Source organism: Chiloscyllium punctatum, chromosome 32 (assembly GCF_047496795.1).
Source record: "Chiloscyllium punctatum isolate Juve2018m chromosome 32, sChiPun1.3, whole genome shotgun sequence".
In the NCBI taxonomy this organism is placed as follows: Eukaryota; Metazoa; Chordata; class Chondrichthyes; order Orectolobiformes; family Hemiscylliidae; genus Chiloscyllium; species Chiloscyllium punctatum.
In genome coordinates this window covers 50,948,691-50,963,786 of record NC_092770.1, presented here as the reverse complement: position 1 = coordinate 50,963,786, position 15,096 = coordinate 50,948,691, and the positions used below count along the sequence as shown (strand labels likewise).

The window sequence follows — 15,096 nt, the reverse complement described above, 5'->3', positions numbered from 1 at the left end:
AAGTTATTAAAAGATAGGGCCAAAGGCAAGTATATGGAATGAGGCAACAGATCTCATTGAATGATGGAACAGGTTTGAGGCACTGAATGACCTCCTGTTCCTACAATTGAGACCTACACCCAGACACTGGCTTAGTATGATTCTCTTGATGCCGTACTGACTGCCGCGTTCTCTCAGGTCCTTTAATTTCAGGACCTCTGAATTTTTCTTCAAAACTGGCTTCTGAAAGGCTAAGAGACTAGTTTTTCATATGCTATCCCTCAGGATAGTTCTTGTTGACTTTGCACTCAGTTCTTTAATTTACCTGTTGGATCGATTTTTTTTTTTCCTCTTGAGCTGTCTGCATACATCTCAATTATTAGAAATACAGCTTCTTGTAGAAGCCAATTCTGATGCAGGTTAATAAATGTAGAATTGGGTCAATGACGAGTGGAATTGCTATTCTGTGCAAGGTTTTTTTAGTATAAGTTTACTATTATATTTTTTAACTTTTTTATGCAGGTGTAAACTGTTCTACAAGAAAGATGGGGATTTCAAGGAGAAGGGAATTGGTACAATCCATTTGAAACCTGTGACAGATCAAAAGATCCAGTTGTTGGTGCGAGCAGATACAAATCTTGGTAAGTAGATTAACATGTATATTTCACATCATCTTTAATGTAACAAATAGGTTATATTGCTGCTGTACTTTTATCGAAAACTGACTTTAAAAGTGGTGAGAATTCTCTAGAGTAAGGCGATCAGTGGGATTGAGTCCAATTGACTGCAGTAGGTTATTTAGGCTCGCAGAATAGGGTAGGCAAGCAGCAGAGGCGACTTTTAATATGGATTATATTTATTTTGGCAGAAGCAACATGTAGAGTCTGTACAAACTAAAGAATATGCAGGGTCAGAGTGATCTAGGTTTCATGTTCATAATCTGTTGAAGGTGGCAGGTCATATCGACAGAGCAAGCAAAGAACATACAGAATCTTGAACTTCATGCTAAAGGTATTTAAATACAGATTGGAAAAGAATGGTCATTCTGAAAATGTCTAATTAGGCTGCAACTAAGGTATTCCATCCAGTTTGGTGATGACATTTCAGGGAGGAATTTTGAGAAGGCAGAAGAGATTTACAGGAGTGGCAATTTCAGATACAAGCTGAGAAGCTGACTTTCTCTGTGGAACCAAAAAGGGGAAACTTGGATATATGCAAGGTTTAGGGAAGACAGGACATTCTATGGTGCTAGCTGTTGCACAGTAATTTTAAAGACTCTGTTTGCATGTTATTGGATGATTGAGCAAATAGTTAATGTGGTATTGTGGGTGGGCAAGGCAAGTGGTCAGGTCCAGTTAGGGTGTAAGGAATAGCTGTATCGGGGACGAGGAGGAAGACTGGCAGAGAGGAACTTTGTTCTGGCGTTACCCAGGATTAGACTAGGTTTTCGGTTTGAATATTTTTCTTGGGAATTATTTGGGTAATTGCACTGTCTGACATCTACAATTCCAGTTCCTTCTGAGATGTTTGCAGAAGGTAATCGATGGCAGTGGGGTCATTAATTAAAAGTTTAAACTTCCCAGGCAATTTCCACATAGGTCAGCAAAGCAGAGCTTCCACAGTATCCTGATGCACATGTCAGTCTTACATTGAGCCTTCAGTGATCTGAGTACTTAAACGTTTGAGCCAGAAGCAAGGAAGAGAGAAAATGCAGGTGCTAATTTAAAATGAGTCATTGCTTATGAGATGTTCCGTCAATAAATGCATTGTTTAATTTCTTTTCATGCAATGGCCAACATTTTTATTTGTACAACTTTCTATTAGCTGTTAGAATGAAAAATTCAGAATCCAGTGTGTGTTGTCCAGTGGAGAATTAGATATTTGAGTTTGAGGTTTCAAAGAAAATTATGGACAGGTTGTAGGTTTGTTTTCAGATGTTTCGCCACCATGCTAGGTAACATCATCATTGAGCCTCTGGTGAACCGCTGATGTTCTGTCCCACTTTCTGTTTATGCGTCTTGGTCTGTTAAGGGTGGGGAGGAGAGGTGGGGTGATATCATTTCCTGCTCTTTTTTCTGAGGTTGGTAAATCGTTGTGTTTATTGATTTTGGAGTTCCAAATGCCAGGCCTCTAGGAATTCCGGTGCGTGTCACTATTTAGCCAGTCCGAGGATGGATTTATGGTGTCATTCATCATCTGTATGTAAGGATGCTAGTGATAGTGGTTCATGTCTTTTGGTGGCAAGTTGGTGCTCGTGTATTCTGGTGGCTAGTTTTCTGCCTGTCTGTCCGACGTAGTGTTTGTTACAGTCCTTGCATGGTATTTTGTAAATGACATTTGTTTTGCTGGTTATTGACACAGGATCCTTTTAGGTTCATCAGTAGCTGTTTCAGTCTGTTGGTAGGTTTGGGCACTAACATGATGCCAAGGGATCGAAGTAGTCTGGTAGTCATCTCCAAGATGTCTCTGTATGGTAGTGTGGCTACAGTTTCTGGGCATGTTGTCTCTACTTGTTTGGGTTTGTTGCTTAAAAAACAAAGGACTGTGTTTATCAGGTACCCATTGTTCTTGAATACACTGCATAGTTATTTTTCTTCTGCCACACGTAATTTCTGGGTGTTGCAGTGTGTTGTGGCCCATTTAAAATGTCCTGATGCAGCTCCATTTGTGGGTGTTGGGATGATTGCTTCTGTAGTTAAGTATGTGTTGCCATCCTGTAGACGCTGGTCTGTACTTCCCCATTTAACTGTTTGTTCCACTGTGACACCTAGGAAGGGGAGTCTGTTGTTGTTCTCCTCTTTTGTGAAATTTATGCCAGTGAGGAGGATGATGTAGGTGTCATCCACATAGTGAACCCAAAGTTTGGGATGGATCGTGGAAAGGGCAGTTTGTTCAAGTCTCTGCATTACTGCTTTTGCTAAGAAGCCTGATATTGGTGATCCTATGGCTGTTGCATTGATTTTGTTTGTAGGTGTTGTCATTGAAGATGAATTGGGTAGCGAGGCACAAGGCTACTAGCTTGAGCATGTTGTCCTGCTGATGAAGTTGGTGCTGTCTGGTGTTTGTGTCCTTTGGTTTGTAGAGTAGTGCGTTCAGTGTTTCTTTGGCCAGGCTGATGTTAATTGATATGAATATGGCTGTTACATCGAAAAAGACCATTATTTCTTCCTCAGTGTTTTTGTTCAAGAATTCTTGGGTGGAGTGGATGGAGTTGCATGAGTCTTCTACTAGGTATTTCAGTTTTCAGTGGAGTTCCTTTGCTAGTCTGTATGTCTGTGTGCCAGGGAGTGAGACTATAAGTCTGAGGAGGGGCACCTGATTTGTGTACCTTAGGTAATTCGTAGAAGCGATGTGTGTTTGATCCATCAGGTTTCTTTTTATTTTGTTTGGAGATCTGTGGGTATCTGCAAACAACAGTGAGTTTGCCTTTTCACTGTATTGTGTTCTGTTTAGGATGATGGTCATGCACCCTTTGTCTGCGGGTAGGATTACAATGTTTATTTTTTTTGAGTCCTTCAACACACAGGAAAGGAAAGCCAGAGGAGGACACAGATAAGACAGGAACATTATCTGTAGGTAGGTTACAAAGTGTGTATGACCATCTTAAACAGAACACAATTGAAAAGACAAACTCACTGCTCGCAGATACTGGCACCTAACAAAGGTGGCATTCCACCTGACTCCACAACTAGTAAAACCGCTCCATTGAAGAAATTTCATAAATCGGCAAAACTAACTAAACAGACCTCCAAAAAATGAAACCAGTTGGATCCAACACACCCTACTTCTATGGATTACCTAAGGTACACAAACCAGGAGTGTCACTCCTTGGCACACTGACATACAGACTGGCAAAGGAACTCCACTGAAGTACTTAGTAGAAGACTCATGCCACTCTGTCCACTCCACCCAAGAATTCCCGAGCATCATCAAAGACACCAAGGTAGAAGAAGAAGAAGAAGAAATAATGGTCTCTTTTGATGTAACAGCCATATTCACATCAATTAACATCAGCCTGGCCAAAGAAACACTGAACGTACTACTATACAAACCAAGGACACCAGCACCAGACAGCATCAACTTCTTCATCAGCAAGGACTACATGCTCAATCTAGTAGACTTGTGCCTCACTACCCACTTCACATTCAATGACAAGAACTACAAACAAATCAACGGAAAGCCCATAGGATCACCAGTATCTGGTTTCCTAGCAGAAGCAGTAATGCAGAGACTCGAACAAACTGCCCTCCCCATGATCCAACACAAACTTTGGGTCCACTTCATGGCTGACCATGTTTTGTTGTCATAAAATGGAACAAATTAGAGGAAACCTACAATATCAACATTCTTACTGAAATAAATTTCACAAAAGGAAAACAGCAGACTCTCCTTCCTAGGCGTCACAGTGGAATGAACAGTTAATGGAGAACTACAGACCAGTGCCTACAGGAAATCAACACCTCAAGACCAGATACTTAACTACAGAAGCAATCATCCCAACACCCACAAACTGAGCTGCATCAGGACATTATTTAAATAGGCCCCAACACACTGCAGCACCCAGGAACTAAGAGCAGCTGAAGAAAAATACTTACATGATGTATTCAAGAACAGCTGGTACCCAATAAACAGTCAGCTGATTCTTAAACAACAAATCCAAACATGTAGACACAACATGCTCAGAAACTGTAGCCACACTACCACATGTCAAAATCATCTCTGAGGTGATTACCAGACTACTCCGGCCCCTTGGCATCATGGTAGCGCACAAACCTACCAGCACACTGAAACAGCTACTGATGAACCTAAAGGATCCTGTACTAACAACCAGCAAAACAAATATCATTTACAAAATACCCTACAAGGACTGCAACAAACAATACATCGGACTGACGGGCAGAAAACTCGCCACCAGAATACACGAGCACCGACTAGCCATCAAAAGTCAGTCATAAAGATGTACAGCATGGAAACAGACCCTTCAATCTAACACGTCCATGGCAACCAGATATCCCAATCTAGTCCCACCTGCCAGCACCTGGCCCATATCCCTCCCAACCCTTCCTATTCATATACCCATCCAAATGCCTTTTAAATGTTGCAGTTGTACTCTCCTCCAACACTTCCTCTGGCAGCTTATTCCATACACGTTCCACCCTCTGCATGAAAAAGTTGACCCTACAATCAGTAGTATCCTTATACACTGAAGAAGGATGCCACTTCAACTCTGAGAACCGATCCATCCAGCACAGGCTATACCATGATGTACAGGGGAATTCCTAGAGGCCTGGCATTCAAACCGGAATTCCATCCATAAACACACCAATTAGGAGCCCACTTACCAACCTCTGACAAAAAGAACCAAAAATGATATCACCCACCTTAACAGACCAAGACACGCAAATAGAAAGTGGGACAGAACACTAGGGCTTCACTGGAGGCTCACTGATGATGTTACCTAGCATGGTGATAAAACTTCTGAGAACAAACCTACCAGCTCAACGAGCAAACCTCAACCTAAGCTACAAATCTTCACACAATCATAGATATTCAACCAATAGTATATGTACAAATCTGATGACCTGTGGTTGTTTTTGGCTGGGATACAATTTGACTTCAGTCTTGCTGAGTGAGGGAAATTTTTAAACAGTTTCTTTATAAACTCTGAAAGATTACAGATTATAAAGGGAAGGGAGATAAATGGAGGCTGGCAATCCCCATTAACCAATGGGTCATAATCAGAGGACTTAGCCTCTGAAATGGTATCTGAATTTATCAAGCCAAGGACTGGCCTATCAAGCAGTAATGGTAGAATCTGTAACTACTTTTTAAAAGGGAAGTAGGTACACATTTTTAAAAAGAAAAAACTGATTTGCAGGAGTGGTTCAGCAGCATGGTGGCTCAGTAGTTAGCACTGCTGCCTCAGCACCAGAGACCCAGATTTGATTCCAGCCTCGGGCGACTGTGTGGAGTTTGCACATTCTCCCAGTATCTGCGTGGGTTTCTTCCAGGTGCTTCGGTTTCCTCCCATAGTCCAAAGATGTGCAGGTCAGGTGAATTGGCCATGCTAAATTGCCCATAGTGTTAGGTGCATTAGTCAGAGGGAAATGGGTCTGGGTGGGTGACTCTTGGGAGGGTCGGTGTGGGCTTGTTGGGCTGATGGGTCTGTTTCCACACTGTAGGGAATATTTTTGAAAAATGGGAAAGGAGTAGTAAAGTTCTATAATTTAATACCTTGACATTTTTTCTGTTGATCAGGAAATATTTTACTGAACATTATGCTTCATCCGTCACTGCCTTGTACAAGGACAGGAAAGAACAATATCCTTATTGTTTGCATTCCCAACCCTCCCATTGATGAGAAGAATCCTGACACTGCTGTTCCCATTTTGATCCGTGTGAAAACCACTGAAGATGCAGATGAGCTCCACAAAATTATAACTGAGAAAAAACTTGCACATCAAGTGTAATTCTGGCTTAATTTAGTGTTTATAAAGAGTTTTTGCCAAGTTGCTGCTAGGGTGGTTTTCTTTTCTTTTAATAAAATTAGTGATTGGGTGAAAGTGTTGGTTAGGCAGATTGCACTTCATTACATTAATCCTAATTTGGATATGGCTAGGCATTGTCCTTTTTTGTCTATGTACTGAAGTTGCTTTCTGCATATGGTTGTCACCTAATTTGATATTCTTAACAACATTGTTAACTCTATTTTATACCTAAAGTTTGATTAAATGGGGCCAGCATATTCTTTGACCTTTCAATCCTGGACATGAAAGAATTTACATGTGAACATGGAGATCAGAAATTATACGACTTGCGTCTGCTAACATTCAGTCTTGCTAAACAGTTTTCCAGATTCCTGTATGGGGCTACATGCAGTAGCGATGTTTGAGGCTGTTCCAATGATTGTAGTATGTTAGAAATTCTCTTTTTTTTATTTTAAATTCCTACCTCACTTAACCCCTCAAAAGTCAATTGAGAGTATTTTTCACAAAGTGAGAAAATGAGACTTGTACCAGATGTGGTAGAATACATAGAACTCGGGAGAACTTGGAAACTATAATGAGCAATAAAGGGTGGAAATCAAGCAAACCAAATCAGCCAAAAAAAATTGATCTGGATTAAAAAGGCTCCTCGAGGGAGGAAAAAAGGAAATGACCAGTGAACAGAATAAAACATAACCAGATTGTGGTTCTTTAAAAAACACAAAGTTGGATCTTTTGTCATTTCTTCCAAGGTCTCTTGTGCTGTCCATTTTAGCTACGTGTAAGCCACATATTCATTTCATGTCATTTAAAATTGTAATAAAAAAATTACATTGAATCTACTGATTTGTTGAGATTTTTTCTGTACTTAGCATCTTCTATATAGTTTCACTTCAAAAAATGTTTCCACATAATGTGCAAATCTACGTCATAACTTGAATTTGGTTTCTGCTAATGCACTGGTAATGTTATGCAATGTAATCTCCCTCAAACAATGGCATTACTTAATTTGCTCTGGTCAGCTTTGCTTATTTTATCCATGTATACCATATTTCATTAAGTAAAATCACGTTTTCTCAAATTCTTCTTCTGGTCATTAGATGTATCTATTTTAATGGAACTTACAATGTAATTTTATTTTTATATGTCTTAGTTTACATGTGTCTTTCAATGTGGTTCTGAAGGTTATTTAAAATTGCTGGGTTTGAAGATCTTTTGAGTTACATGTTTCAGATTTGAATTTTAAAATATGAACGCGGCCTGTATTCATCTTAATTGGTGTTAACTTGAAAGCCAATAACAAGTAGGCAAATATTAATCTAATCTAATAACTGAACTTGGAGTAATTTGAGGTTTTGGCTTTACCTTGAGCAGTATTTGACTATGAGTACACAGTGTATAAGTTAGTTACTGAGCTATGTATCTTAAATCCTAAATGTCAAAGTTTAGAGCTGGACATGGAGCAACAGTGCTGATCATAGAGCTGTTTGATTCACGTTGTTGATAGTGGGAACTCTTTTTTATCAGCAATGTGGATTTAAGCAGTTGCCTTAGATTTAAGTAATTCTTGAATTATGTACTCTCGTCATAGTTTAGCTTTTTTACTTTATGATCATAGAATGGTTAAAGCACAGGATGGATCATTCAGTTTGTTCCCTGTCATTTCTGGTTCTCTTGCACTTTGCACTTCTGACCTCTGGTGCTTAACAGTTCCACTATAGAGTCCTAGAGATGTACAGCATGGAAACAGACCTTTCTTATGCCCTCTAGTTCTGGACTCCCCCACCCCTGGAAAAAGACTTTGTCTATTTGTCCTGTTCAGGCCCTTCACGATTTTATAAATCTCTATAAGGTCACCCCTCCACCTCCGAAGCTTCAGGGCCAACAGACCCAGCCTATTCAACCTCTTCCTATAGTTTAAATCCTCCAACCCTGGCAACATCCTTGTAAGTCTTTTCTGAACCCTTTTTCAAGTTTCCCAACATCCTTCCAATAGGAGGGAGACCAGAATTACATGCAATATTCCAAAAGTTGCCTAACCAATGTCCTGTACAACCGTAACATGACCTCCCAACTCCTGTCCTCTATACTCCGCCAATGGGAACCGTTTCTTTCTTACTACTCTGTCTAGATCCTTCACAACATTGAACACCTTATATTAAAGTCTCTGTTCAATTTTGCCTTCTCTAAGGAGAGCAATCACTTTTTATTTCCAAAATATTCTTGCAACTGAAGTGCCTCATCCCTGGATCCAATCTTGTAATCATTTTCTGCCACTTTTCTGAATATCTGAAACGCCCTTCCTAAAGTATGGTGTCCAAGATTGGATGCCATACTTTGATTTGAAGCTGAGCCAGTGTTTTGTATAGTTTTGTTGATTTAATCATGAACAACTTACAATTTTGTTTTCTGTGAAAGCACTAGATCATCCTGTGATGTGTACCTCATCAAATGGTCATGAAATGAGTCCTAAATATGTTAAATATGAGTCTAGGAAATGCCTTCATTTTAATCGGTTTTAAAAAAACCTACACCCTATTGACCAGAAGACATAGGACGAGTAGGCTAATCATCCATTTTTGCATCTGCTCTATCATTCGGTGAGATCATGATGATTTGATTGATAGTCCTCAATTTTACAGTCTTGTCTTTTTTCCCCCCCACCCACCCACCCTTTATTCCCTTGATGATTAAAAATCTTCCAACTTTGAATACACTTAATGACCTAGCCTTGAAGGAATTTGTCATCTCCTTTAAATGTGCACTCCCTTTATTGAGATTAAGCTGTTTGGTTCTGGTTTTCCCCACATGGAGAAACATATTTTTCCCCATCTACCCTGTCAGGTTCCCTAAGACTCTTGCATGTTTCTGTAAGGTCATCTCTTTGTAAATTCCAAAGAGTACATACTCAACTGATCCTCCTAAGGCTGCCTCTCCACACTTGAAATCCATCCAGTAAACATTTTTTGGACTGCGTCCTATGCCATCTTATCTTAGATAAGAAGTCGAAAATGGTTCACAGTATTCTAGCTGTGGTCTGACCAGTGTTTCAGCGAAAGGTTTTAGTTTTAGCAAAACCTGCCCATTTTTATTCCATTCCTTTTTGAAATAAAGACCAATATTCCAATTACCTTCCCTTTTATCCATTGAACTTGGAGCTCGCTTTCTGTCACTCATGGCAAAGGACTTCCAAATCCCCTATCCAACTTTCTGAAGTCTTCCTCCATTTAAATAATCGCTCCTTTATTCTTCCTGACAAAATACTTTCCTTTTCTTCCCCACATTTATATTCCATCTGCTAAGTTTTTACCCAGTTGCTTAACCTGTGTCTCTCTGCAGACACTGTCATCCTTGCTGCTTGCCTTTCCGCCTATTTTGTGTCCTCTGCAAATTTGGTTATAGTGCTTTCACTTTGCTTATTCAAGTAATTAATTGTCACATTATAAATAATTGTGGCTCCTGCACTGATTCCTGTGGCACTCTACTAATTACAGGTTGCTATCCTAAAAATGCTTGGTTTTTCCCAACTCTGTCATCTATTCATTAGCTAACCCTCTATTCATGGGAATATGCCACCTTCAAGATTATTGATTCTTGTTAAGTAGTATAATATATGGTGGTAAATGCCTTCTGAAAATCCAAATCTGTTACATCCACTGCTTTTTATATAACCTGCTTGTTACATCCTCAAAGCACACTCTAACAGATTTACTAGATGTGAATTATCCTTCAAGCAGAGTCAGCATGGTTTCATGACTATATGTATTTCTGAATACTCTGTTATGACATCCTTCATATCAGAATCTTCCCTACTTTCAATGATCGGCATTAAGCTAACTGGCCTACAGTTACCTTTTTGTCTCTTTCCCTTTTATACAAAGGGGTTACATTGACATTTTTCGAATTCTCATGGTACTTTTCCAGAATCCAAGGATTGCTGATACCAATACAACCACTGTCCTCTGTAGCTACTTCCTTTTAATATCCCTTCAACTTGCAGGGTCTTATTGGTCTTTAGCCCCTATAATTTCCCTTGTACTTTTTCTCAAGTGGAGCTTATTGTACTTATTTGTTCTCTTTTTGCCCTTGGCTTATTTAGTTTATTTGGAATGTTTTTAATATCTTCTAATGTGAAGACTGACACAAAGCATTTACTGAACCCCTCTCTCGTTTCCTGGTTTGCCCATTTATTATTTCCCCAGTCTCATTCTCTCAGGGGCCTATGTCCAGTTCACCATCCAATTTTATCTTCTCCCTCTTGGTTGTCTTTTGGTTTTTAAAACCTTCCTATTTTTGTTTTCCAATTTGATGCTATCCTTCACTTCCTTTAGTTAATCTCACTGAGCTATATTTAAAAATTGCACGTGTGAATCTCATTTGTTCTCCACGTCACATTGCTATTTTGTATAGCTTTTATACTCCAAACCCAGGAGAAAGTGAGGACTGCAGATGCTGGAGATCAGAGCTTAAAAATGTGTTGCTGGAAAAGCGCAGCAGAACTCCAAACCCAATTAACAGTTGAGTAGCAAAGAGGCTTAACACTAAAGTTGTGCATAAAAATGATTAAATTGTGCTTTAAATGTACTTTTTTTTATTTCTCAAAGTTGTAATTGTTGCCAAAAATAAAGTTTGATTTGACAAGTGCCGCATGGAACATTGGTAAGAAGAATAAAGATAATGTTTTAATAGTGAATTTAAAATTTTCTAAAGGATCAAAGTGGTATATCAGTACTGATACCTCCAGGAAGCAATGGTAGTTAATGAAACGCTTTTGGCACTGGGATTCATTTCTAGAGTGATGGATTTGAAAAGCAGAGATGTGTTGAACTTGTATAGAATAATGAGTAAACTAGTTTGAGTATGGTGCACCATTATGGCCTTTATAAAGGGATGTAGGAATACTGGAGACTGTGTGCAAAAAAACTTCATGGAGAGGGTACTTCTGTTAGATTGTGCTGTTTTTCCTATATAAGTGAAGGCTAATGTTGGTCTGAGGTGTCTCTTTGTGGAAGTTTTTAATGGAAAATTGATTTGAATTTGAGGGAACCCAAATCTAATTGCCATAAGTATAAGACAGTCACCAATCAATAAGCAATGTCGGGAAAAGTTTGTCCAGAGTGGTAAGATAGTAAGTTGTAGTGTGGATAAATATTGAAAGTACACAAGGGAAAAAAGAATAGAAGGATGTGGTGACAGGTGAACATGGGATAGTTTGTGTGGAGTCTAAGCATCCGGATGGTTTGAGGCCTTTTTGTGTTGGAATCTTTATGTACTGTAATTCATTGTAACCCAATTGGCATGATTGAAGTAGGTCTGAAATATGGTTATTGTTGGAACTGTTTTGCTTATTGTGGTTCATCGAAACAAATGACGCCAGATCATTTTTACTTTTAAAATGAGTTCCCCAGAGAGCAATTAATCAACTCAATCGTCTTGTATGGCTTTGAAAAATACTAGGAGATAGTGAGGACTGCAAATGCTGGGAGGCAGAATTGACAAAGTATGGTGCTGGAAAAGACACAGCAGGTCAGGTGACATCTGAAGAGCCTGATGACTGTTTATGCCTGAAGCATTGACTCTCTTGCTCCTCGGATGCTGCTTAACCTGCTGTGCTTTTGCCAGTGCCACACTTTACCAACTTTTAAAAATAATCCTTGTTTTGTAAATGTGCAATAGTTTTTGCAGTTTTACTTGGTGACTGATAATTCAATGCTTCAGTCAGTGCCTCAGGAATTCCAAAACTAATATCTAAGCCAATTTTCTCCAAGTTGATTTGGTTTCCTTTGATTCATTGATAAAATATGACTCCTAGAATATAGGAAAAATGCATAACCTTCGGACTTTCCACATGAGGAACCTTGTCATATTTAATATTGTCTTCTGAAATCTTCATTTATATACATGAAATAAAACTGGTTCCAACCTGTAATGTAACTTCTGAAATTCCTTTCTGGCTACAAGACTACTTTGTGGCTGATTATGTTTGAAACAGTGCAGGTTGTAATTTGTTAACTAATCAACCATTTTGAAGTTTAATCTGTTGAGTTTTTTTTTGTTTTTAGAATTTGAGATTGGTTTTAACTTTAGATTTTTACAGAAATGTACTGTTCATATTCATGTGTGCAACAATCAAGCTGATCAGTTCTGAATGCAGTTAGGTTGATTGTCGGCATTGTCGTTTTTACAAATGTTTGCACCTTAATGCATTGAAAGCCAAGAATCTGATTAAAATACTCCAATAGGAGTTTATTTATAAGTAATTTGATATGCAGTGATCATATTAAGAGGCAATGATCCTCTATATTGATATTTAATAAGCTTATTTCAAATTAAACTTGTGAAGACTTTTGATTGTACAAGTCAAAAGCTTCTGTGTTACCATGTCTGGAGGAGTGCTATAAGCTAAATAGTGCACACAAATTACCAGCATTTAGGAAAATGGGCAAATTATTGGAAGAAACCTCTTTAATCACAATGCCTTGTTGAGTCTGGGGATGTCACTGATTTTTTTTTAAATGTGAAGAAGTTCTAAAATCTGCTATTCCACTGGACAAATCAAAAATATCTTTTGCTATTAGCTGTATTTCCCTTTATTGATTTCACACTTCCCTCTAAACATACTAAAACAACTACAAATAATGCATTTTGGTTTACATTTTTGACATGGGTGCTTTCAGATTAGGGTAATCTTTTAATTTATTGTAGTGAGCATTAGAGGGTTTTTTACATATTTGTTAAAATCCATAATGTGTGGAAATGGATTATTCTATTTTTCTTGCACCCTTTTTAAATGGACCTAAATTGGCTTAATCCCTTCTACCTGTCGTGCCCAGTGTACATGAGGATAATTCAGTCATTGATTAGGAAAGCATCAAAAATAACCATGATTTAAAATGAGTGCAAAACAAAATAATGAAGAAATTTTTATTTAGTATTATACAGCAACATCCAGATACATATTCATCTTGATTAGAATTTGCTTTTCTGTAAAAATATAGATCATACTTAGGATTTCTGCTTTAAGTAAACATTCCACTTTAAATGGCAGATTTTTTTGCTGAGAAACTTAGATGTTTTAGTGATTGGAATGGTGGCAATTTTTAAAGATGTTTTATTTAATGTTGGGAAAATGTTATTAACAACATGTTTTGAGTGAGGTTTTTATGGCTGGAATGGTATGAAAAATGGTTTATACAATTCAAAATTCTAAATATTGTTTACTTGAATGTGTCCTTTGTGTGAAGTACCAAAATGCAATACTTCTGGTAATAGTGTGCGATACCATATTCACAAAATGTTTCTAAAAAAATTTTAAAACATGAAAATCTTTTAATTTTTCAGTAAATGTCCAATTATTTCAAAAGATACCAATCTTGTTTAATTTCTGGCACAAATCTTTACATCTGTCTAAGCCGATTCACTGATTTCATTTTGTTTTTATGTTGCATTTCTGGACAAAATAAATAACTAGCTGAAACAGAATGGACCCAGTTGTATTGTTATGCAATTGCACTCTGCCTTTTAAAGATTGTGGAATTAATATTTCTGTTCTGTATTGCCTAATAAAATGATTCTGTTGTCTTAAGTTTTGAAAAACAGTGTTGTGATATTCTAGCTGTCTTGCTTCTTTTTTAAATGAAATTCTATGTCCTTTATTTTCTTAAAGCATTTAGCTTTTTAATTTTTTAATCTATATGTATCAGCTTTATTTGATACGTGGAAGTGCACATTTTGGTGTGGGTCAGTTTAATATCATTTAGAATTAATTTGACAATTTAAGTGCTTATGTTAATTTAATCCTATTGACAATCTGGTCATTTTATCCAAAAATATTATCCTTTTCGTTAATGTAATGTGATCTTTTTCTATTAAGACATCCCATCCCTTTCCAGATTATTTGGGAAAAATAGGCTTGACTAGAAAGAAAACATCATCATTTGAATGCACTTTTTCAATTTGTCTGAAAATGTGGGTCTTTCTATCTGAGCATGTAGCATATTAATATCACAACCACCACTGTGAGACTTGTTGGCTTTGTGCTTCCCACTAACCTAATCTACAATTTCCAGCTTGGTGTTCTATTTCAGAATATCAAAAAAAATCTGGCTAAAAGATTTGAAAAAAATTGAAATGATGTACATCCTTAGGCATTTGCATGAATAAAATTTTTTTTCAGTAATATTACTCTTTCAAGAGTGGGTTGTTTTATTGTAACTTTTGAATAAAACTATAATGACATGTAGCACTGACATCCCAAGATGCTTCCTAGGAGCATTAAACAACAAAGTATAACACTAAGCACATTGGTTAGGCCACTTGTGGAATATTGGATGCATTTCTGGTCTCCCTTCCTTCTATTGGAAGGATGTTGTGAAACTTGAAAGGGTTCAGAAAAGATTTACAAGGATGTTGCCAGGGGTTGGAGGGTTTGAGCTGTCAGTAGAGGCTGAATGCGTTGGGGCTATTTCCCTAGAGCGTCAGAGGCGCAGCTGACCTTAGTTTTTAAAAAACCGTGAGGGGTGTGGATAGGGTAAATGGACAAAGTATTTTCCCTGAGATGGGGGAGACCAGATCTAGAGGGCTTTGGTTTAGGGCGAGGGGAAAGATTTAAAAGGGACCTAAGGGGCAAATT

At 37.9% G+C, this 15,096-nt stretch overlaps 1 protein-coding gene across 3 annotated transcripts in view; it reads left to right on the top strand.

Annotated features, from left to right (window-relative positions):
* nup50 (nucleoporin 50) overlaps positions 1-14,648 on the top strand; it is a 70,906-nt gene extending 56,258 nt beyond the window's left edge. For all 3 annotated transcript variants that reach the window (XM_072552347.1, XM_072552346.1, XM_072552345.1), the window contains exons 7-8: positions 502-620; positions 6,238-14,648. In XM_072552347.1, the coding sequence (XP_072408448.1) occupies positions 502-620; positions 6,238-6,449 (331 nt within the window). In that variant the 3' untranslated portion in view covers positions 6,450-14,648. The remainder of the gene's footprint in view (positions 1-501; positions 621-6,237) is intronic.
* The last annotated feature ends 448 nt before the right edge of the window (positions 14,649-15,096 follow it).